The 24034-nt window shown below is 39.7% G+C and overlaps 1 protein-coding gene across 5 annotated transcripts in view; it reads left to right on the top strand.

The window, feature by feature from the left end:
- il1rapl2 (interleukin 1 receptor accessory protein-like 2) overlaps positions 1-24034 on the top strand; it is a 428930-nt gene that overhangs the window by 351702 nt on the left and 53194 nt on the right. For all 5 annotated transcript variants that reach the window (XM_084352205.1, XM_084352207.1, XM_084352206.1 and 2 more), the window contains one exon: positions 9545-9619. In XM_084352205.1, coding sequence (XP_084208331.1) covers positions 9545-9619 — 75 coding nt within the window. The remainder of the gene's footprint in view (positions 1-9544; positions 9620-24034) is intronic.

Raw genomic sequence — 24034 nt, forward strand, 5'->3', positions numbered from 1 at the left:
TATCACAAGAGCACGATATTACCTCGTGCTAACAAGGAACTCAATTATTTTGTTTGCACTCATGCCCCCTTAGGGGCTCTGTACAAACCAACAACTTATTGAAAAAAATCTGAAACATGACTAATAACTGAATGGCGCTCAGTAGAGTGGATACCTCTGCCAAGGCACAACATTCCCCATTAATTCAATCAAGCCTGATCCAATATCAAACTCGATAGCCCTATACCACCCATAACTGCTTCACCATTATCCAATCTCACAGATCTAGGATCCGCATCAAATTGTACTCACTGATAAACACCAACCGCTTACAAATGCCAGACTTTTTCATCAAGAGCCATGTTTTATTCCCAGAGAAACGAAAATGTAAAATAAATAAATAAATAATAAATAAATAAATAAAAATGCCCGATCTTGCAAAGTTAAAGAAAGTGAGGGAAAAAAAATCCTGGATCCAGATTCTCACCAAAAGTTAATAGGGTCTATTCTGGGCCCAGACCCATCCTCCATCCAAGTTTAGTGGAAATCCAGTCAGAATTTTTTGTTTAATCCTGCTCACAAACAAACAGACATGGGCAAAAACATAACCGAAGGTACTACGTGGGGACACATAGCATGTACAAGGAAATGTATTAATAGCTAAATGTATATATAAGTGCAAATAATCAGAATTTATGGAACAGCAGAGTCATGTTGAAAACATTTGCGAAAAGTATAAATACATCCAAAAAAATCCATATAGAATCTACAAATAGCAAACACCAATAACATGTCAAATTGAATCATCACTATATGATTCCATTACATAGCTCGAACCCTTTAAAGAGTATTTCCAAAAAAAACATCACAGAAATATGTCACGAAAAAACACAAAATGCGGTGAAACATGATACAAAATATATTGGAGATATTGTTGATATGATAAGTATGAAATGTATAAATTTAACATAACTGTGGTTTCCGGAAGTTAACCCGGCGATAATGGCAATAAAAAGAGGTTTTGGCCGGCGCTGTATGAATTGTGGCTTGAATGGAATACTTTCATAAAAAAGCACCATTGTGTAGGATAGGCATTTTGTGCGATTTGGCGCCACCCACAGTTTCTGTGCGCAACACCACTGTTGTAAATACAAATCCAAGCTCTGTAACAGTTTGTCAAACATTACGGTGCTAACTACAAACAAACTCATTACGTCATACCAGTGTTATGTGTTGAAGTAAACAGGTATGTAACGCTGTGATCCTACCCTCTCACTGAAGTTAGACAGTGCAGAAACAAGTGATAGAGGGATGGAGTGGCTGAGACAGAGACACCATTCACCGTGTTACAAGACACTGAGCCATCAGCATGATTTTGAAGCTGTGCTCATGGGCCTCCTTCCCAAATAACTCATTCCAGCACTGACTTTACTGTGTGTGTCTGCTACACAGGAAAGTATTTAAAAGTTGATGCATTTCTTGCCTCTTCAGTGGCATGACAGTTATCCCACCTGCTCAATGTGAGCCTTTGTAAAAGAGAAGGGAAGAGAGAGCTCTACAGCCTACAGATAGCAGAAATATAATTAGCTAAATCTCCATGGGTGGTTGAGCTGCCCCCAGCCCCTACACTGGAAATAGTGTGTGTTCCCATCCATGCTGTCGGTGGGACTGGCGGCAGTTAGGTAAGAGTCCCTAAACTGATTTAAATCAACTAATTAGAATTACTAACTATACACTCACACACAGCGTATGCAGAGGTGGTGGTGGCAGTGCCAGCTGTGCTTCTCAAAGATGTAGTTGGACCAGACTGCAACTGCACTTTAACTTTTTTTTTTTCACAAATTCTTTTGTTTTATTCATCTCATTTCTTTTTCCAGCTCTCACAGTTTTCTGGAGTCATTTTATATCCGCCTGTGGGGGTATGTCAGCTGGTGACATGGAGAGAGATCTCCAGGGTCACAGCCAAATGGATTTTTCATTGTAATCGTCTGAAGAGCATTTTACCTTCCATTGAGGCTCATCAGCAGGCTCAGATTGCAATTTCTGTCTGATTAAATTAAATGTTAAATCAGGGGGTCCTGATTCAGTCGCATTAAACCTTTTCATCGTGGTGGTGTTACACTTATTATATTCATGTGTTGTTATTTTATCATTATGTTTATCTCTTTATCCATTTAAAAATCTGCTGAGGAAAACTGGCAGGTTTAGTCATTTATATCAAAACAATAAGTCTTTGACCTTCAAGTTACACCAATGACAAGACATTTACCAGAGACACAGAAATGAATCCACCACACTGCTTTGTAAGTAGTTTGAAAATGCAGAAATGCTACCAAAACTGTCTACAGCAGGGCTGCCCAAGGAGGGGCCTGTGGGCCAAAGTTGGCCTGTCATCAGGTTCAAATTGGCCAATATGGGTACAATATGTCAGAATTTTAGTTGGAAACTTTCATTTTAATTATCAGCAGATTGTGAGGCGTCATGTTGAAGATAATCTACTGAAGTTAGCATGCTAACCATAACTAATTATGATATGTTTATGAAGTCTTTATTTTTGTAACAAAAATGCCCTTAAATAGGTAGATTCTAATTAATTTTTCAATTTCACGATCCGAGAGTTTCAGTTTTGTCCCCCAAAGGAGAAAGTTTGGGGACCCCTGGTCTAGAGGTATAAGAAAATAAGTCTCCTGATAACCCATTCCCTCATAACTAGAAAGATTTTTTAAGAATAAAGGCAACAAGATCATCATCATCTGTATTTTCTGCTAAAACACCACAGCTTCAACATTATATTGTGATGTTCCAACCTTTCAAAACATTTCAAAGTGCTTGCCTGTACGCTTTAGCCAGTTGAATTTCTTCACCTGCTTCCTGTCACAGCCAAGCTCATCAAGTGTCGTTCTCTTTCCTCTGCAACCTCCTCCCCTCCCTACAGAGTCCCTCATTTTTAATTTATGTCTTTAATCATTCAGCTCTATGTGCAGAGTTAAGGGATAGCGCTTGTTTCCACCATCAGGGTGTCCCTCCAGTGTGGCACCGCTCCGTAGCAGATGGTGTCGGTGATAATGAACGACAATGCATACGCCTGTGTGTGTGTGTGTGCGTGTGTGTGTGAGAGAGAGAGAGAGAGTGTGTGTGTGAGAGAGTGTGAAAAGGTTTTGGGTTAATGTTTTTCCCACCTCAGCTCTTGCACCAGGCTCACATTAAAGCCCATCAATCTCACACACACCCGCTTTACATAGCATGTTTCCCCTTCAGGATCTGGCGCTCTCCAAAGACTCGTCATTGCATCAGAAATCTGCCTATGTCTATTTCACACACACCAGATTATCATGATGACATTAGTATGAAGCTGGACTTGCATCATCTCTGCTATGAGTCAGCTTCTTGTCAACAGGAAGATTTTGTTTGTCGCCCGGAGTGATTCACATATTCTGAGGAGATGTTGGATTTACATCCGAGAACGGATATGTCAAGTCTATTTTGAATAATAATAGCAGACACCAAAATTATCCATATTTCTGGTAGGGCTGTTGCTTACACGTGAGTATACGTCAGTACCTGATTGCAGGCTAAATTAGATAGATATTGTTTTGTGAGTCTCTGGCAATGACTTATTCAGTCATTAGACTTTGAGGATGTGTTGCATAAAACAAGATGAGATGAAGGATACAGAGAGGAATGACAGAAATACAAGGATAGTGATGATAGTAATACATTGATTGTAGGCTGGCTGATGAGATTCACTCCATGTCAGAGTTTCACTCAGTATGAAAAGTAAGAATAGAAAAACTAACTTATTTTCAGGACAGGAGTCTTCCATCAGTTTAAAAAGGAAACATCTCAAATTAGAGTGGATTCAGACAGAAACAAATTAGCCTTACTTTGAATAGGGCATGACATACAAGTCTAAATGTATCAACACTAAACATTAATGTCTCCAGCTTCTCTGCTCCGCCAGACATTTCATATTTCCCAGAAAGGTCAAATCAATTTGATACACAGAATATAGTCTCTAATTATGCACACTGAACAGCACTAAACGTACATTTTTCACTGTAGTGTTTAGAGAACAGGGCGGCTGACAGGGAGGACCAAAAGTCCAAAATATTGCAAACATTAAGGTAGGGTTATGGTTAGGTTAGGTTTTTTTCATAAAGTGTCTGCTTTGCAAATGTGTTATGAGGATGGAAATTCATTAAAGACTTTTGATGATCTTTAAGGTACAATGGCAAGTTTCCTCTTGTATCTCATTTCTCATGTTACAAAAGAGGTTTGTGTGCATCTTAAACCATTTAAGGAACTAAGAAAGTTTCATTCTTTTGATCAGTTCTTGCATCGTCTCGTCTAAGTGCATGTCGTTCTGTGACAGCCTGTATGATTTTATACTTTTACAAAACTCCTCACAAATTAGATTGGAAATCTCTACCCCTGTGACAAAACAACAAGTCCAATGTGTCAAAGGTCAGATGAGACAGAAAGTGTTTGGTGCTTTCACCGAACAGAAAGCAGCAAAGGTCAAAACTAAGTGATCCTTAAAATGCCGAGGCCATTCCTTTGCAGCACAAAACATTATAGGCCACAGAGCAGGAAGAATTAACATCATGCTGAGAAAATGGCAATATAATCATGACTGTTGTTTTAAATGTTAACAGATGTCTTCTTGTGTTATAATGTAAGAGGAGAGTTTCCTATGCTGTGATTCATACTGTCATCAGATTTCTACATGGTAATGGAAGAAAAGGTCAGCAAACTGCTCATTCCTTCTGTTAAGACAAAAGACAGTGTTTGTTTAAATCTACTTGAATCTAGCAGATCAGGACCATTCAGACAACGCCAAAGTGTTCCTAAATTGCAGAAAAGTTACTCAAGTGACTTTGAAATGTTCTGAACTTTCTGACACTCAAATCACAAGTTTATATCTGATGACACACATGCACACACACTCAGACACATCTCTAGGTTCAAGAAAATGCTAGATATATATATCTGCTGTAATTTCAGCACTGAACAAACTTTGACTACTCCGTCTAAGGTCTGCACTGCACTACCTAACTGGAAAAGGTCAAATCTCATTTGAAACCCAAAGAGCATATGAAGCAGCACTGAGAAACCTGTAGTTTGAGTCTTTATAATGTGGTGTTGGTAATGAGTATGTCTGTTCAGTTTACACAATTAGGATGTCGATCACATGAGGTTTGAGTTGTTTCATATTAACAAAAACAGTGTATTTTGACATATAGGGTATGTGCAGTGACTACAACTGATTACCACAATGTAAAACAAAAAAATCTGAAATTACCAGCCCATTCTCACTCCCAGCACATATGTAAATTGCAAAATGCAAGTTAGTAAATTAACCCAAAGTATGGTCTTTTTCTAAACCTTATAGTTTTTGTGCTTAAACCTAACCAAACTGTGACCATTTCACAACTGTAATCACAGTCCAAAAGTCTTAATATCTCATAAAATGTGAATTGTTTGTCAGCAAGCTTTATTATGAAAGTCTGACCGGATGATGCATAATACGTATTATTTTTAAATTGGCTGCAGAGCTCTTCACGTCCAAAACTGACACTAGAGGGGTAGGTAGAGTGTCATAGTTTGAAGCTTGAGGCCACTTACTAAGCTGCTGTATTTGACAAGTTGGGAGTGAGAACGTGTTGCACGCACACTATCGCCAACCAAGAACGTCACCAACCATTTCCAGAACTATCCATTAACTTTTAACCGCAAGAGTCGTGTTCCACTTTTGGTAATTGGGCCACAGTTCTTGGCCCCCGAAGAGTCCCTGATTCCAAGGTGGCCCTATGTAACACTGTACCCACTTCATTTATATATTTTCATATTATCCAAGAGTTTCTTGGGAAGTCACTAGGGAGGTTACTGGGGAAACGATTATGGGTGATACATCCGTTGCTCCGAATACGGTCATTGCTAGAAAATAGTTGCCTGTTTCCAAATCCAGCACGGCAACATTAGCATTTCTTCACAATGCTCATGAGCCAGCAGCTAACGTTGTCCGCCTGCTCTTTGATGCTTGGCAGGCAGTTTACAATGGGTTTATCAAACCTTTTTCGCTATTGCTGGAAATCACACTGATGGTGATCACCACCACGGTCCAACTAAAAAAGCTACAGAGAGCACTGATAACTCTCTGTGAGCTCATCAATGTGCCATTCTTAGTTTGTTATTGTAACAAAATTGATTACAGCAGCTTAACATTGATTCTGTAATTGCCTCATTTTAGTTACACTCTGGAGTACCCACAGAAATCAGCCTTTTTTCTGTACTTTATTGAAAGGTACCTTGCTTTTGTGGCATTTTCAATCTCCTTTTCCATCTGTACATATCTTCTTCCCAGCATCCATTCAATCATCACACAATCACACATTCAGTTGTTTTCAAATCAAGAGTTGTTGTCTTGTCGCATGCAGATGTTTTTGTCTCAAATCAATCTGGGGTTTGCAGTGTTCAGTTCCTTGGATTTGATAGAAAACATGAAGACATGTAAAAGGGACATGATTTCATTCTTGTGCTACTTCCTGTGAATCATTACTTCCTGGAACCGTTTGGTTGAAATCACCCAATGCATATAACGGACCGCCACTGTCTTCACACACATGCAGAAGTTGACATGCACACACATTTCCACTTCAACAGTACACTGTAATTTTCAGAACAGGCATGCATTATGAAACGTTCAAAGAACTCAAATGCTTGTGTGTGTGCGTGCATCTGTGTAAGTGTCTGTGAGGCTGTGCGCTACAAGTAAACAGCAACCCCATCATTATCATCTATCCACCACAAACCTTTTGATATTCAGATTTTTATTCAGGTTAACACAGACCCCAAACACTCACATTTTCCTTCTCCTCCTCCTGGCTTTTGTGAGTCAATGGCATGTTGTTGGTTGGTGCATCTGGCTTTGTGACAGATCTTTGGTAATTTTGCAGCCAGTAGTGCTGTGTTTAACTACAAGACGGTTGGACAAAGTGTCCAATAAGGGCCAAATGATACAATATGGCGCTGTATGCAGAAGTTATGGTATCATTAGAATGTTGCTGTAGAGACATTCTGAAAATCAGAATGAACAATTCACCATATGGTCCTGCAGACATGAGAGTAGGCTTAGTTAGGTGTGTCGCTTGATAAAGACACAGACACAAGTAGGAGAGACGCATTGCACCACTACTTAATCACTACTGACATAGCTCCTACTGTGTCTCCTTCTCACTTTGACACAGGCAAGTTCACAATGACTTCACAGAATAGCAGGAAGGTGCAGGCAAATGCATGTGTGTGCACCCAATCAAAATTACAATCAACTAAACCATGTTTGTTCTGTTATGTTGTTATTAGACATATAATGCTCATGATCAGGCTCATATTTTATTTTTGGGTTAAACTGGAAGAGGTTTGCATGCTTAAATGCTTAAAAAACACATTAGTTTTGTTTTTCAGTCATACTGCCTGCAGCACTGTATTGCCCCTCTGTCTGAAACTTTCTGTTTTAGCTTCTGTCTCTTTAAGGCCCCCCTACCCAAATATCCAGTCTGCCCTGATTGGTCAGATCACACATACCTGAGCCAGCATCACTCACCATGTCTCTAGTGGGCTCTGTCCTGTTTTGAGCTGCCAGGTAGCTTCACTTCTACTGTGAATATAGGCATATATCATGCAAATGTGTGACATGGTGACATAGTTTGATGTCACAATGTCAGGGAATTAAAGGCAAGACTACTGACGAGGCGTTTCAGGCACTTCAGGACCAGTGTTTTCAGTGGGAGAGAGGAGTTCCCGTTGGTGCAAACTTTGGGTTTTTTAAGACCTTTTACATGAGCAAGAACCTATTTAATACACTGAAGGAAAGTAAAAAAACACATAGCATAGTAGGTCTCCTCCAAAGCACAGAATATATATTTTTTAATAAAATAAGCTTGAACTGGTTTAAAACAAAGGAAATTACACATTTCCACATCTGCAGTATGGTTATCTTCTTACTAGTAAAATCACATATCTTCACTTTTACTTTGAAAGACAGCAATAACTAAAATCCTACTGTACATGGTGACGTGAATACTATGACAAAGCAAAGAGCAAAAGGGTGGGAATAGAGGACAGAACAGGAGAGGTAGGTCTAGGTAAAGGGTTGTCTCATTAATCTCACATGGGTGCAGTGATCCCTTCAGAATGCAGATGAAACTATCTGTCTTATCAGAGAGACCGTGATGGGATGGAATGATAGAGGGATTGACGGGGTTATTGGGGAAAAAAGCTGAAATGAAAGCTGGAAAAGAAAAAAAACTGTTTATCAACAGAAGTTCTGTTGAAAGTCAGAGTAATGAAACAGTTTTAGGTGTGGAAGAACCTCCATACACTGTATTCACGTACCTTTGAAATGAACACTGAGCTTTGGTTGATAGTGTCAGACAAATTAGGGAATGTCATAACAAGTAGACTGTAATATTTTAAAAGAGAACAGTGGGGGATTCATCAATATCAGGACATAGAGTACCTTCCATGCGATGTATGTGTGTATTTTCACAAGCGTTGTACCCTTTATCTTGTTGCTTGAGCACATGGCTCCCCGCCACACAACTGACATTAAATTCACTTTCAAATAGACCTTTTTCACATATTGCAACTCTACAACCAATGTCACTGATCTGTGATGATTATGAAAGGATCATTAAGGCAAGCGGATTCAAAAGTCCAAAGCTAAGTGAGCAGCTGTGCTATGAGCTAAATGCTCAACATCAGCATGCTAACATGCTCACAGTGACAAAACAGACACACTGATGTAAAGCAAGTAGAAATATATACACTGGTCATAATCTTAGTTTAGCACATTGGCATATTACCACTAAAGACAAAACATAGCCAAACCCGATGGGAATGTCATTGGTTCTGCAGGTATTTGGTTGTAAACAATTCTTATAGCACATATTGTAACACAGCCTGTAAAGAAGAATGGTTATACTGAAACATGTCAGAGGATTGTTAGACACATGGAGGTGGTGAGGGGGGTGTACAGCAGAAAACCTTTGTGTTCAGTTTGAGTCCAGTGAGGTGAAATTAAGAGGTGCTTCAGGTTGAAGCAGATATTGTCAGGTGGTCATCAGTGTAAGTCAGTCAACCTTAGCAGCACCTCAGAGTTGTGATGTAATTGAGCTCCATTCTCTTTATATTTGGCTTTGTGATGCTGCAGAGCAGTGTTCAATTGGTAGACCAAAGGCCAGCACTCTCCCTTGACCTTTCCTTACAATATAATGTACTGTGGAGCTCTACAGCTATCGCAACTGTTATTAAGGCTAACCCAAATGTCAGATCTAACTTCCTGTATGTTTTCTGTTCTTTACATGCTTTATGTTTCAGCCTCCAACTCTCTCACCCTTCTCATTTTTTCTCTACCACTGTCTGTCTTTGCACTGCCTCTTCATGTGCTTTTGTCCAATTGACAGAAGTGCTGGTACATTAAAACTTCTTTATTGACATACCGAGTGTTGCTGCAGTGAATGAATTAAATATCCAATGTTCTTACTTTTGCCTCTCTTTTTCTCAGCTCTGCAGACCACTCAGCCTCCCAAGGTCCTTTATCCCCCAGAGAGACAAGACACGGTGATAGAAATCACGCCTGGTAAGGACCAACAGCTCTTCTCTATATCTTTATTCTCAGGTTAAAGTGGTAATCCTTAAGGTCTTTATAAATCATTTTATCAAGGCTGTTGCAAAGTGCTCATTTCTGTGGCGTTTCTTCATGGTGTGGCATGTCTGTGCCCTATTGGGGCACTACTGCTGCCACTTCGCTATCTGCTTTGTCACAACAGAGATGATCAGCTCAAGTACTACTCCAGCGTGACCTTCAGGCATAAATGAAAACTGCAGCTGGAATTTTACTTGATGCATGTGATTAATGGGAGCCATGCTATATATGCCTTCAGTTTTTATTTATACCTCACTTGGATTTCACCTGCTGATCACACCGATACAAACTGACATCAGTTTGTAAAGCAGTTTGCAAACGTGTCAATGAACAAGTTGCCTATGTTGTACATCTAGCAATCATTTGAGGTTGTTTCCACCCGCCGGAAAGCAATTTCAAATTTAAACTACTGTGGTTTAAAGATGCTGTAGCTATAATATAAAGCTACAATATAAAACACTGGATAGCGTGTTTCAAGATGTTGCCCCATTCATTCCAACTCATCTTGAACATGCTGAAAAAGTTTTTTTCATTTCAGCATTGTCAGGCCTTTAGATCAGGTTCATCAGAGTCCTTCTCTGGCTGAGCCAGCTGACTTCATTTACCTCCGCCAAGGAAGTTATTTTTACACCTGTCTCAGTTTGTTTGTTGGTTGGGTGGGTGGCTGGTCATCAGGATTACACAAGAACTACAGAACAGATTTCCATGAAACTAGGATGTTTCAGCCCAGCGTAGACCCAATTAACTTTTGGTGGATCCGGATAAAGGGACGGATCCAGGAATTGGTCACACTTTCTTTAACATTGCAAGTCAGGGCAAGCTTAAATTATGGTCAATCAGGTATAGGTGGTACAAATTTAGAGTCGTACAGGGCTATCGAGTTTGATATTGGATTGGGTTTGATTGAATTTAAGGGGACTTTTGGGCCTTGGCAAAGTACCATCTTTCTGACTTTTGTAATGATTATTTATAGAAAATGCCAGAATCACCTCACCGCCTGTTGTTTCTGGGGGTTTGATAGTAATATTGTACTTTGTAGCCTTGTAGGGAAACGGTATCCGTCAGATCAGAGGCCCTGGAGCTGGTGAAGATCTGACAACTTGGGTCAAACCATTGAAAGATGGCGCCTCTATAAGCACTAGACCACTCTGCTTGCTATCAGCCTGTGCTCTACTCATTCCTGTCCAGCTGCGTTTTTGTTCTTTTATCTCCTCTAGTCAGCGATTAACAGTGACTCATACACTCAATCCAATTTACTTTTTGCTAAAACATTTACAGAGCCCGCTACAGCGCTCTCTTATCTACTGATGAGAACTGGCAGGAAAAAAGCATGACATTTTCAAATGTAGTCTTTTCACTTTGATTTGTCTTCACTGGGTGATTTTCAGATTGAGAGTACAGGATGTGTAGATTGGCAACTTACATCACCCTCAAAAATGTTATTTTAGCTGTGTTAGCACGGGCATGAAAGCAGGAGGAAATCAGGTTTCTGATGGGAATGTGAAAAAATGCCTATAAGCTTTTTTGATGAAGAAATCTGAGAAAGAAATGAGGAGATGGGAAGTTAGAAATTGAAGGCATCTCGTTAGGATTTCCTTGTGTACCCAAAGCGTGTGTTGTGTTGTGCTGCGGGTTGGTGCCGCTTTCTTGCCAGCTGTGCGTGTGTTCAAGTGCATACATGCGTGCTTACATGTGTGTCTCATGCTGTGCAGCGCTCTCTCTGACAATGTTAGCACTGTAGGCAGAAGATGTGTTTGGATGTGTGTACGAGTGTGTGTTTGTGCGTTGTGTGTTTCCATTAACTCCAGATTGATGTAGCAACAAATAGGCCCTAAGGCCTCTGTACACTGATTGCAGCAGGGACACCTTTTAATGCCCCCCCCCTTTTTTTTTTTTTTTTGATGGCTGCACAGTAAGACACACATGCACACTGTATACACACACTCTCTCTCTCTCTCACACACACACACACACACACACACAGTCAGTGTGACCCTGCAGTACATTTTTAATTATCATCTTGTTTTAACCTGGGGCAGATTTACATCAGCAACCACAGTTATGTTGTTCATTTTCCTCCTACATCCTTTCCCCCTCTCTCCTCGCCTCTCTTCCTCTTCTCTACATTCACTTTTTTCTTCTCCTCCCCATCCCTTCATCCTTCCTTTCTTTGTTAACTGTTGGTTCCTTTGCCTTCTCTTCCTTTCTCTTTTCCTTTGTTTAATTCAGATTTGTTTTTCTTTTCCTCTCTGCCTCCTCTCTTGTCCTTCCTCCCTCTCCTCTGCTTTTCTCATTATTCTGTAATGCTGTGGGTTATAAACACAATTCATTATGCCCGTCGTTATTATTATACTGATGTGGGCTACTGGCAATAGACAAACAAAATGAGTTATAATTAAAGATTGATTGATGATGGAAGTATAAAAATGTAAAAAAAGAAGTAGATTATAATAGAAAGAGTAATGAGGTTTGAGGAGTTATTTGCACATCTCCTGATAAATAAAAGCCCTACGCTGTGAGTGTAGGTGTGTATAATATCAGTACCACGCACAGCCTGCAAATGGCTCTGAATGAATATATGATGTAAATGTCAGAAGCATTTATTGGAAGGCTTACTGTGTTTTTAACTAGGCAATAACTTAGTATTGGTGTCACAGGTCCGCTCTTGGGGTAACAGGAGTATATCGCTCATTCTGCATAAAAAAACATGGTCGGAGTTCATATCTCTTCATACATTTTCTGATATTATTGTATTTGATTAAACTTATCCTGAGCGTTCATATCCTGTCTTCAGTCAGGGTTAGATGTGAAGCCAACCCAATCGCCAGAATAAATGTCAGCAAAGTAAGTTTCTGCAAAACCACAGTTAAGTTAAAACTTTGAGTTTCTTTAGGCTCAGTTTAAACATTTTTCTTGTCATGATACTGTGCCCATGCTCATGCACAAAAAGCACTTGGTTAGGATTCGGGAAGCATCATGTTTTGGCTTAAAATACCTGTTTTTGTCGCCACAAACATGGCTGGAAATTGTCCCAAGGTCTCCTTAAAAATATCCAGCGGTGTCACATTTACAAATGCTGAAATGCAGACTCAAACTCTGGTCACTGGCTTGGCAACCTAATCGCTTCTAAGTCCCCTCCACTGCCCGACAGGAGAGTCAGGTAACAAACATGTAATGTGAACATGATGAATTTTCTATCTGTTGTTTGCAGAAATGTTTACTGCTAACATTTTAAGTTAAATTATGAAAATGTGATTGTGGATTGAAAATAAAAGTGATCAGTAACGTTATTTGATTAATCCAAAGAAGAAAACTTCTCTTACTAGAGTTTGTTGTGTTGAAAAATCTGCCATATTTAACTCATTTATTAGTCAAATCTTAAACAATGAATTGTTGTTTTTTTGTTATTGTTTTTTGACTGACGGAAGAGAGAAATAGAAAAATTAATGTGAATATAAAACCAGTATGATGAAAATGCACATCATAAACTGGGGCATGTAAATTGTGAAATGGCTTGATAAATTACACACAATTTGATTTAATAACTGGTAAAGTAAAATGTTCCTTTCATTCATCACAAGCTCAACAAATTGCTAAGTTTCATCATTTACCATCAGTGATTTGTCTTCCCAATGGTCTCAGGCCTAAATGTCTGTCATATTTAAAGCCAGTGAGGCTGAGCTAATTGCTCGACTGTCGCTTGTTTCTGTCATTTATCCCTCCAATCCAAAAACTATTCCAATGTTTAACTCCAGACTGCATCTACTGTACTCCCCAATTTGGACTCTATGTAGAAAACTTGAAAGAAATGGTTTGAAACTTTGACTAATGAGTCAAAAAAAAAAAGACAAAGTATTGACTTTAAGCAAAACTGACATGTGACTCATGACTGCTGACTGCAGTGACTCATAGGTGGACTGTAATCATGCCCTCAGTCAAGATCTGCTGGTAGATCTGTTTAAAATTAGAAAAACGTTTGTAATAAGTGAATCTGTGGTTATATTCATGCTGGATTTATCATGTCATGAACCTTCTGATGTTGTAGAGGTAGTGTGGTTATAAGGACAGACCTTCTGTTGACTCATCAGCATAGATATTGTACAGCGGGTCACTCTCTGTGCTCCGATATTTCTTGGCTGGACGCAGGGACTTTGAGTAGTCTTGTAATCACTGCAAGGTTGCTAGGCAACAGCGATTGAAGTAAAGAAGAAATACAGTAGCAGATGTATTATCATCCAAATATACTAAAAGAATCAGAAGTAAGAGTGTATATTCTGCAGAATAGCACATTTGAGAATAATGTATATTATTGGATTATGATTATTGATGCATTATGTGTAAACATATTGCAGCTGGTAAGTGTGGGGCTGATTTCAATTGATTTATTCATATTTTATTTACAGTATATTACTTTACATACCGCTGGATGGCTTGTAAAAAATATTTTTTTAAAAGTATAATATTTTCCTCTGAACTCTAGTGGAGTAGAAGTATGAAGTGGCAGAAAGTGGAACTACTCAAGCAAACTAAGTCAGTAGCCAGTATGATTCAAAAAATGAACGAACATTATCAACAAAGTGTGAAGAAACAACAGTTTTGATGTTACATCAAAGACGTCTGTGTACTTTGTGCAGCGATGTCGTCTGAAGTTAGCATGCTAACCAGCTAGCCCTGGCCGGAAGAGGCCAAGGTCTGCTCGCCCCCATAGTTTCAGCAGGCAGACATACAGCATGTGCTACCTAGTCTAATAAGTAAACGAGATAAAATTCATAAAATGTCAAGAAAGGCGATATTTTTAAATGTTTGAATTTTCCTTATTAATTGTGACTTCCTCATGATCGGAGGTTGCAGTCCAGGCAGACTGTCAGCTATAGGGCCTCGTAGCTCCACAGCTAACTAAACTACTTGTTAGCAGCTGCTAGTCACTACAGCCAAAGACAGCTACAGCAAAGAGTATAGTAAGCAGCAGGTAGCGGTTATGCTGCCCCCTATTGTTTTGGAGCTACCTTTGAATTCTGGCCATTTCTCACAAATTACACTCTTAAGGGAGCAAATAATGAATAAGCACATTTGTAGTGGCCTTATACAGTACAGCCATGATCCGCATATACACTGTGCAAGTGACCTTGTCGTGGAATAACTTTTTAATAATAATACAATAAAAAATAGGGGGACAAGTCTTCTTGCCCTTGATACTTTATTTATTTATGTTTTATATTATTTATTCACTTAGTTTTTTGGCTTATCCTTCCTCCTTAATTATTTTCCACCAGTGAGGTCTTCCCCTTGTTCCCTAGTTCCCCTATCTCTGACATGTGTATGTGGTTTTATCAGTAATGAACATAACAAAAATAAGAGGAACATGCATGTAATATAATGCACTACATAATTCCCCCTTTCAAGACATAATATCTCTTGAACAAATTAGATACCAAAATCCAGAATATACATTTCTAGCTCAGGGTGTACCCATAACCATACAAGGTAAGTATATAGTGACAATATAGACATAATCATGGTAAGTAGTAACGCACACACACACCTCTGCCCAGCACACCCAAACTGACTAAACTACACTGATTCTGAGGTAGTGTGTGTTCATACTGTGTGAACTCTACCTGGCAGGCGAAGCTATTAGACCTCAGCTGTCCGTGTTCACTGGCTGTCGACACACTAGTCTTCTGGGAGATTAAATAAATAGCCTTCATGGAAATCACCTCAGCACACACAGGTGCACACACACAAAGAGGCACGAGCACGTTGCAGATGTGGGCATTACACAGATTACATAGCCTCATTGAAATCAAGGGCGCGCACACACACACAAAGAAAAAAACAAATATATCTGGAAACGGTGGACACACTACTGGTTTTAGACCAAGCCATCATCATTTATTAAGCAAAAATGCCAAATATTCCTTTGTTTCATGGTTGTAAATCCAATATGTCTTTGAATTTTGACTGTTGGTCGTGCAAAACAAAAAGATTTGAAAAAATTGCTTCAGTTAAAGGTGCAATATCAGAAGAATTGGCTCCCTGTCCAATTCATACTCCAAACACATAGGAGGCATCACATCACCAGAGTTACCATTAACTGCTGCTAACTGTAGCTGCCGTTAGCTGGTACGCTCACTTAACTATGCAGCTAGCCATTGTATTAGCTGGCTCTGCCTGGACTGCCTGGACTGCCTGGAGTACAATTTGTCTTGTACATGTTCAACCATAGCATTAAGTCTGCTGGGGGGAGTGATGTGCTGATCGATTACAGGCTCCTCGGTGTCCAAACTAGCGGAGAGTGCAGAGTTGACGCTCTCTGCAATGTCTTTGCCAACCAAATTGTCTGACAATTATTTCAAGCTGACAGACCGGACTGGGTCCGAAACGCCCAGAGCGTCAGCGAAAGTCTGAGTTAGTCCGTCGGTAACATTGAACGTATCTGGAGTGTGACTGTCCAAAGTCACATCTTCATGTCTCTCACGAACAGTATTGATGCCACATGGCTCCTGTGTATGAGTTGTGTCCTGTGTTTTTGTTGCACACACACACACACACAGCAGTATTAGCTGCCACAGTGAGAGGTGTGCTGTGAAAGGCAGGGTGAGATAAGGAGGCAGGCTTTCTGTCTTTTCCTCTTTCTCCCCTCTTGTCTCTCTTTCTCCGTCTGTCTCCGTCTTCTTCTTCCCCCTTCACGTTTATCTCTCTACGTCTGTCTCCCTCGGCCCCTGCGCGGTGTCTGCCTCTATCTCACTTTCCTTCCATCTGTCCGTCTCCCCTCCGCCACTCTCTATATCTCTAACTGTCCTTTTGTCTTTCTTCCTCAACTCATTCAGTCCCTTCATTCATGTGCCTTAAAATGGTGATGCGTCATGTCATTATTCCCTTTCAGACTGTCACAGAGCGATAACGTGAGGTGGGAGGGGTGCACCGTGCAACAAAGGTCTTTATATTTCAGATTTTCATTTCATTCGTGAGAGAGAGAGAGAGAGAGAGAGAGGTTGTGCCTGCAGTTGTTAGTCATCCTCCGCCATGTAATTCAGAAGCTGAATAATGTAGCACAATGGCACAAAAGTGTCAAATTATCTACAATAATATTACACAATGTAATAATTTATTTTTGCTTGCCCTGTTAAGGGTGATAAAAAGCTTGTCTCTGTAATAAAAGCTGAAAAGTGGTACTTAGAAATAAATGAAAATAAGTGAGAAGGTCAAACATGGATTAAATAGGATAAAGAAACAGGACAAAATAAGTGGGGAAGAAAAAGAAATAATGAGAATGGATGAGAGGAATACAGTGGAATGGGAAAGGAGGGAAAGGGGTTTTTTTAATTATACAAAATATTTAAAATGAAGAAGGAAGGAAAATTCAAGAGTGATGGATGGAGAGAACCAAGAGCAAAGAAGGGAAGGACAGAACAGAGCTGAGGAAAACTGAGGGATAAAGGAAGGACAGATGGAAGAATGAAAAAAAGGGTGATCAGAACAGGAAACGGAAAGTGGTGGAACAAAGAAGAAGTCAAAGGTCACGTTGTCTCAGGTAGTATTGCTGCTGAGTGTGAACTCCTAGAGCAGAACAGCTAACATAAGCCTAAACTCTTAATAGCCGTGGTTCTCAAAGTTGAGTCAGAGACCCTAAGGGATCTCGAGGGGGTTTATGAGGGTATAACTACTTTAGTCATGGCTTTCATACACTTTCTTTAATAAAATATCTAAAAGCAAAATTGTCATCAGCTGGGGGACCTTGTGTAAGTAAAGGGGTCCTTCATTCAGAAGGGCCCAGAATAAAAGTAACTCTTACCCCTTCAAAGTGTTTATTGTCAATCAATCATTTTAAAATGTTTGTCAGGTCCAAAATGATCAACAGTCTTGGTAGTTGCCAGTTTGTGGGGGAAAAAATCATAAGAATGGCTGAGTTCTACGAGATGCGTCCAACATACTTTACTGCCTTAATGTTAGCTAGTTTGCATCAATGCTACTTTGCACCTCATGTAAATACTGTAACTGTCTATTTTATTTAGTTTATTTAGTCATTATTCAGTCATTTATTCTATCTTTATTTGATGCATATTTATCTTTCCAAGTACTGACTTTCTTTAACATGCTGACTTGTTTTGTGTCTGTGTACAACTACCCCACATGCCTTAAATTGCTCCCCGGGGACAAATAAAGTATTTTGAATTGAATTGAATTGACTTAGCAATGTAAACATTTGCTAGCTAGCATTAGCAACTTTAGCTAACGTTTGCTAGTTAATGTTAGCAACATTAGATAGCGTTAGCAACGTTAATAAGTGCACAAACTGGCAACCACTTGATTCGAACAACAGCGGTGGTATGAGGTAAATCCAATGGAAGTGGGAAGATGGAACGCCACATTTAGCAGCTGAATGTTATCAAAATGTTTTTTTTTAATATATCTATGAACCGACAAACTTAAATGACCTAGTTTCAAAAATAAATTATTCTTGGTCAGTTGAACATGGTCAGGTAGTTAGCTAGACATGCTGACATTTGCAGATTATGATGATTGTTTTGGAAAGGCTTGGAACGAAGGATGTCCTCCAACAGGTTAGCAATCTTGTTATGTGCTTTCCCGAGTTGAGAGTCATCTCCAGGGGGCACGGAGGTAGCCATAGCACGTAGCTTAGCTGTGTAGCTTAGCTTAGCTGCTTAGCTGATGTTTTAATCTGTGAGCAAGAAACTGTTTCCTCTCTTAAAATACAGCCGGGGTTTTCATTGAAAGTCAGTTTCCACATAAACAGGCTGAAATAAGTGTTCAAGTGTTCGTTCTCAGGTCAAGACAGCAGCTGTCAAACACTGCGCTGTGAATGATGACTATCACTCTTCAGTATGTGGACAAATCCAAAGCTCGACAGGTCTGCAGTGCTTGTTACAGTTACTGAAGTGTGAGTGGACATTGGCCGCTCTGGTAAGGGTTTTAGCAAATGGTTAATTAACAAGAAACAGACAAGAGGGTACAATTGAAAAGAATGAAAGACAGGAAGGAGGGAAGTGAATAGGTAGAAGAAAAGAAGAGACAAGGAAGAAGTAAAAAAGGGCTGAATTAAGAGGGGAGGTAGAAAGTAAGGAGGGAGAGCGTTGTGGGAGTGTTTGAGTTGCCTCTTTATCACTGTCAACACACATACACAGTGTTTCTGTCTTCATCACTCTCCATTCACAAAACATCACACCACATAAAGCAGTACAGGGTGTTTAGCCTTTCTGTCAGTGGAGTAATGTGCGAACTCACACGCACACACACACACATGGCGATGCCTCATTATAAACAGGCTGTTGACAGACATGTGAGGGAGAGAATAGAAGGGCAATGAAAGCTGAAAGGAAAGAGAGCAATGGAGGAATTGAGAAAATAATTGCAGGTGAAAGGATGATCGATATGCGATGACAGCACGATAAAGAGTGGGTTTTTGTTCTTTCTTTTGCTCTCGCTTTCATTTGTCATCCGGCGGCCTCATGAATATGGTAAACAGCTTTTGTTTGCGACCTTGATGGAGAAGGAGGGCCTGATGGAGAGACAGACTGTAGGGGAGGCAGAGTACGAGGAAAAGCGTGAGAGAAGTGTTTGATGGAGGTGAGACGGTCACTTAAACACCTGTTTCACTGTTATCATAGGCAAAGATAACAGCAGCAAGAAAGAGTGAAATGGAGAAGTGGGCTTGAGACTGCAAGGTCAATGGTTTAAGTCCCTGCACAGGCCAGGAAGGTATTTGCAGGGAAATTGAACCATTCGTATTGTTGCCCCAGGTCAACTAGCCTACGGTTAAAGTGTGTGTGTGTGTGTGTGTGTGTGTGTGTGTGTGTGTGTGTGTGTGTGTGTGTGTGTGTGTTGTGGTAATGTTGATAACAACTGAAGTTGATACAATAGTTATAGTTGTTGTATGACACTCTAACTTCTCTGCTTTTTTAACTTGAATGATTCTCAATCCTCAGAAACACAAAATGCACACAAGCTATTTATCCTGTATCATTATAATGATATGTGCAAAAGGGTTAGGGCTGAGAAATGTACAGTATATGGGGATATTACTTGTCATGACTAGTTGTATTACTGGTCATACCTTGATTGCTCAAAGTCCCATAGAACAAGAAATGCAAGATGTTAACTCCCAATTTTAAAGCAGCAGTAGTAGATTTGTTTGGTCACTTGGGGGAAGTATAACAAACAAAACACAACAAAGACATGTTATTGTTAAATAAAGTTGTTGTGGCCTTTTATATGTGGCTGCTGAATACTCCATTTTGTTCACCAGCGGGTGGCTAACTTTGACTGTTTGCCATTAGCTGCTGAGCACTTTTGTGAACTTAGAACTTAGACACTATGAATTAGAATTTACTTTCAAATTCATAGTGTGGGAAGAGCTGCTGTTCAGCTGCTCAGAGTCGGCCAGCTCAAGAGAAGAGAGTTGGGTGCAGAGTCAAATCTTCTGGAGGAATCAACACCCAGAATCACCTCAGATTCTGCTCTGATACAGAGTCATTTACTGACGGGGGGAAAGTACAGAGAATGCTTTTTAACTTTTAAGATTATTAATATCATAAAAACAAGTATTCATCTGTAACTGGTTTATTTTATTATTAATTGACACAGTTTTGAAGAGTGTCAATCTGTTATTGGATGACACAGATTTCATTTTAGAGCTTTTCCGATTTTTTTATTTTTTTCCAGAAATGATTTACGTAGCTGCTGTCCTGAAAAAAAGGATTTCTCGCTGTTTGGTACACTGTGATCTCTGTGTCTCCATCACTGTCTAATTATTTCTCCTGCTGTCTTTCCCCTCTCCCTCTCCCTTCTTCAAACTCTCCCTGTCTCTGTGGGATAAGAATCCTGTGGAGCCAGAATTGGATTTTTATTAAGTAGAAATCCCCTTTGAAAGTCTACCTTACCGTGTGTGTGTTTGTGTGTGTGTGTGTGTGTGTGTGTGTGTGTGTGTGTGTGAGAGAGTTTGACTGAAAGGATTAATGACTTGAGTGTGTGAGTCTGTGTGAAGTTACATTTCCACCATGCAGTACCTACAGTGCACTCCAGTCATTCACTGGTCATTTCTTCAGTTGCTGCTTAGAACAAGTGATGCACAGTGTTACCTCTCAGTTTTAATGCAGCAGTAGTAGATTTTTTTGGGTGGGGCGCACAATAAACTGAATACACAACAAAGACATTTTTGTTAAATTAAGTTGTTGTGGCTCTTTAGCTCTTAAACGCTGAATGTTCACCAGCTACTCGCTAACCTTGTCTGTTTGCTATTTGGTGCTGAGCAGACAGACTGTCGCAGCACTTTTTTACTACTTCCGGGATCAACTTAGCAATGATAAATATGCAATGTGCGGTCACACTTAATTATTTATTATATATAATAAAAGCACCAAAAGAACTTGGTTGTATTTAGGAATATTTTCATGCTTTGCTTTGAAATTTCCTTAAAGGAGACATATAATGCTCATTTTCAGGTTCATAATTTTTAGTTCAGTCAGTTTTCTCATACTGGAAAACCCAGTCGTCTCTGATTGGTCCGCTCACACACGCCTGAGCCACCGTTGACAACGACTGAGCAGCTGTGCTAAATCAATTCTTACGAGTCAACCTGGTCACTAAGCATAAATTATGCAAGTGTGTGACTCTGTGATATAGTGTGACGTCAAGAAGTCACAGAATTAAAGGCAGAGCTACTAAAGAAGCATTTCAGGAAGGTGTTTTCTGTGGGAGAAAGGAGCTCCTGTGAGTGCGGACCTTGACCTTTTTAACGTTCAAGATCATTTACATGCAGAAGAACCAATATTAAACACTGAAGAAAAGGAAAAACCTGAAAAAGCATAGTAGGTCTCCTTTAAAACAATCACTATTCACGATTGACTTCACATAGGATTCACCCCGATCTCCTGAGTAAAGTCCTATGACTGACCCCACCTATGCATCACAACCTCCTTCTGTGGACTTTCTGGCTCTTTATAATAGGTTTGTCCTTTGCTCCTTTCATCTTAGCCTCCCCTGGTACTGTACTTTTCACATATAGGCGAGGCAAACTGTTACACTCACACACTTTCCTCTGAGGGATCGGTAGGTGTTTGGTGTGAGATTGGGCTGCAATGGCATATACCATAGGTGAATCTAACGATACTTAGTCACTCTAAACCAGTTCAATCAGATATTGTCCAACCAAAATCCCTTGGGGGTTAGGGGGTGTACTTGGTCTAGGATTCTAGGATTCTCAGCAGAACCTTGCATTGTAGTGAGATGGTCAATGTTACTGACATCACCTGTCAGTGGTTTTAATGCTTTGGCTGGTTGGTGTATATTTTATATATTGAACTATAAATACATAAATAAATGCTAAACAATTTAACTAATGAACTGCCACAACTTCAGAGAGGATAACACTCAGTCTGCAGACTGTTTTGCTGAGGTAATGTGCTGCTGCTGCTTTGTAAAAGGTGAGAGGATTGTGAGGGCTGGTAGGGCATCTATTCTTCTTCTTTTGAAAGGTAGCCATTGTAGAAAAGGCTAAGTACTTTCATTCAGATGTTATTCTAGGAGAATATTACCACCATAACTAGGTTTGAGAGTGCTTTTAGAAGCCGATAATGTGCTTCTTTTCTTCTACGACTGCATATAAGTTGTTTTTTACTGTGGTTTGGCTGCTCTGGGGAAAAACAACTCCAAATTTAATGAATGTAAAATAAAACATATTGGGATTTGTTTCTCATTTTTACAATCCCTATTGGCTGTAAGTTAATGCAGACCTCTAGCTACTGATTGTCATTAGGCATTAACTGAGACACAATTATTTATTCATTTAGAAAAGTATTAATTCACTATATAAGTTTTAAGCCCTAAACACAACCCCATCCTTGTCTAATTTACGTTACTTTAATCATTTGTTCTTGTTCTTGATTATGCACTCAGCTCAGAAAAATGTATGCTTGTGTAATTTATGAAAAAAAAGACTGTTTGAGAATAAGATGAAAGCGTTTCTGTTAAACATGCATACTTTCCCTCCCGTTGTTCAGTCTCTGTGCCTGTGCATTCATTCATTAGACGTGTCTGGCTGTACATTTGTTGGCGTGTGTGTTTGGTGTCTAGGGGCAGCACCTTTTTACCCCTCTTAACATTTTCACACCTTGAACAGCTGTGGGAGCAGGAGCAGAAGGAGAGAAGCCAAAGAGGGATCTTAAGTGGAATAGTTTGTTTCTATCACTTTTAGATGTGTAATGGAGGTTAAGAGGCCTTGTACACTCACTTTGCTGCCACAATAGACAACGCTGCTCATCTTAGTTGACCCAAAAGAGGGTTTCATGACCTCAAGACAGTGAGACACAAGTTTGAAGGGCAATAAAGCTGTTGGATGAGGGAATTATTGAAAGAACAGTTCAAATACCTTGAACTCATTCTAAACAATGAACTCAATTTTGATCAACAAAGCAATGTTCAAGATTCATGTTTCATTTAATAGTCATTTCAAAGTGCAAGCTGTAGTCGCTTTATGCTACACAAGAAAAATGCATTGGAATGTTGAGGATGAGTTCAGAAGTCTCGAAGCCTGAGGAAAGAAGCTGCTCAGTGGTCTGGTGGTATGGAAGCAGATACTTCTGTATCTTTTGCCAGATGACAGCAGGGTTTCCTCTCATTATGAACTCTCATCGTTGTTTGTAATGTGTCTGATGTTCTCTTGATGTCTGGGAGTGCAGTCATGGGTGTACAGTATGAACAGGAGTGGGCTGAGCACAGAGCCCTGGGGGGCTCCGGTGTTGAGCACAAACTTAGAGGTGGTGCAACTGACGATCAAAACTGTCGGGGTTTGTTAATGACAAGTCTAAATTGTACCAGTTCAGTTGAGGTCAAGATAAATATTCATGACACAAGTGTAATGGTCTCAAGACAGCCAGTGTCATAACCAAACACACAAGTTTAATGTAATGTTAACAAATGAAGCTAAATAGTTTATTTGAGTTTAAAGGTCCAATTTGTAAGACTTCCCAAATCCTCAAATACTGATGCTTTTGGGAGGGGGGCTTACCCGACCTACAATCCCAAAGCATCACTATTTGACAAGCTGAGAATAAGACTGAAATATTCACTTTCTTACAAATTACAAACTGTTAATAATTCTCCCTGACGTGTTGATGAAACGTTATGTTGTCATCATTAATGTCAAGTTGCCATTACAAAGATATTGATATTGACTTGGCTAATGTCAAGTTGTAACAGTGAAGACATCTCAAACAATGTCAACTTTTTAGTAAAAATGACATAATTGGCAGACTCCTTCATGTAATGACAAGTGTCATGTCGTGGTTAGTCGTTTAGTTTTTCATACCACTTCAAAGAAAGTGTTAACAA

Source organism: Pagrus pagrus (genome assembly GCF_965226575.1).
Source record: "Pagrus pagrus genome assembly, chromosome: 5".
Lineage (NCBI taxonomy): Eukaryota > Metazoa > Chordata > Actinopteri > Spariformes > Sparidae > Pagrus > Pagrus pagrus.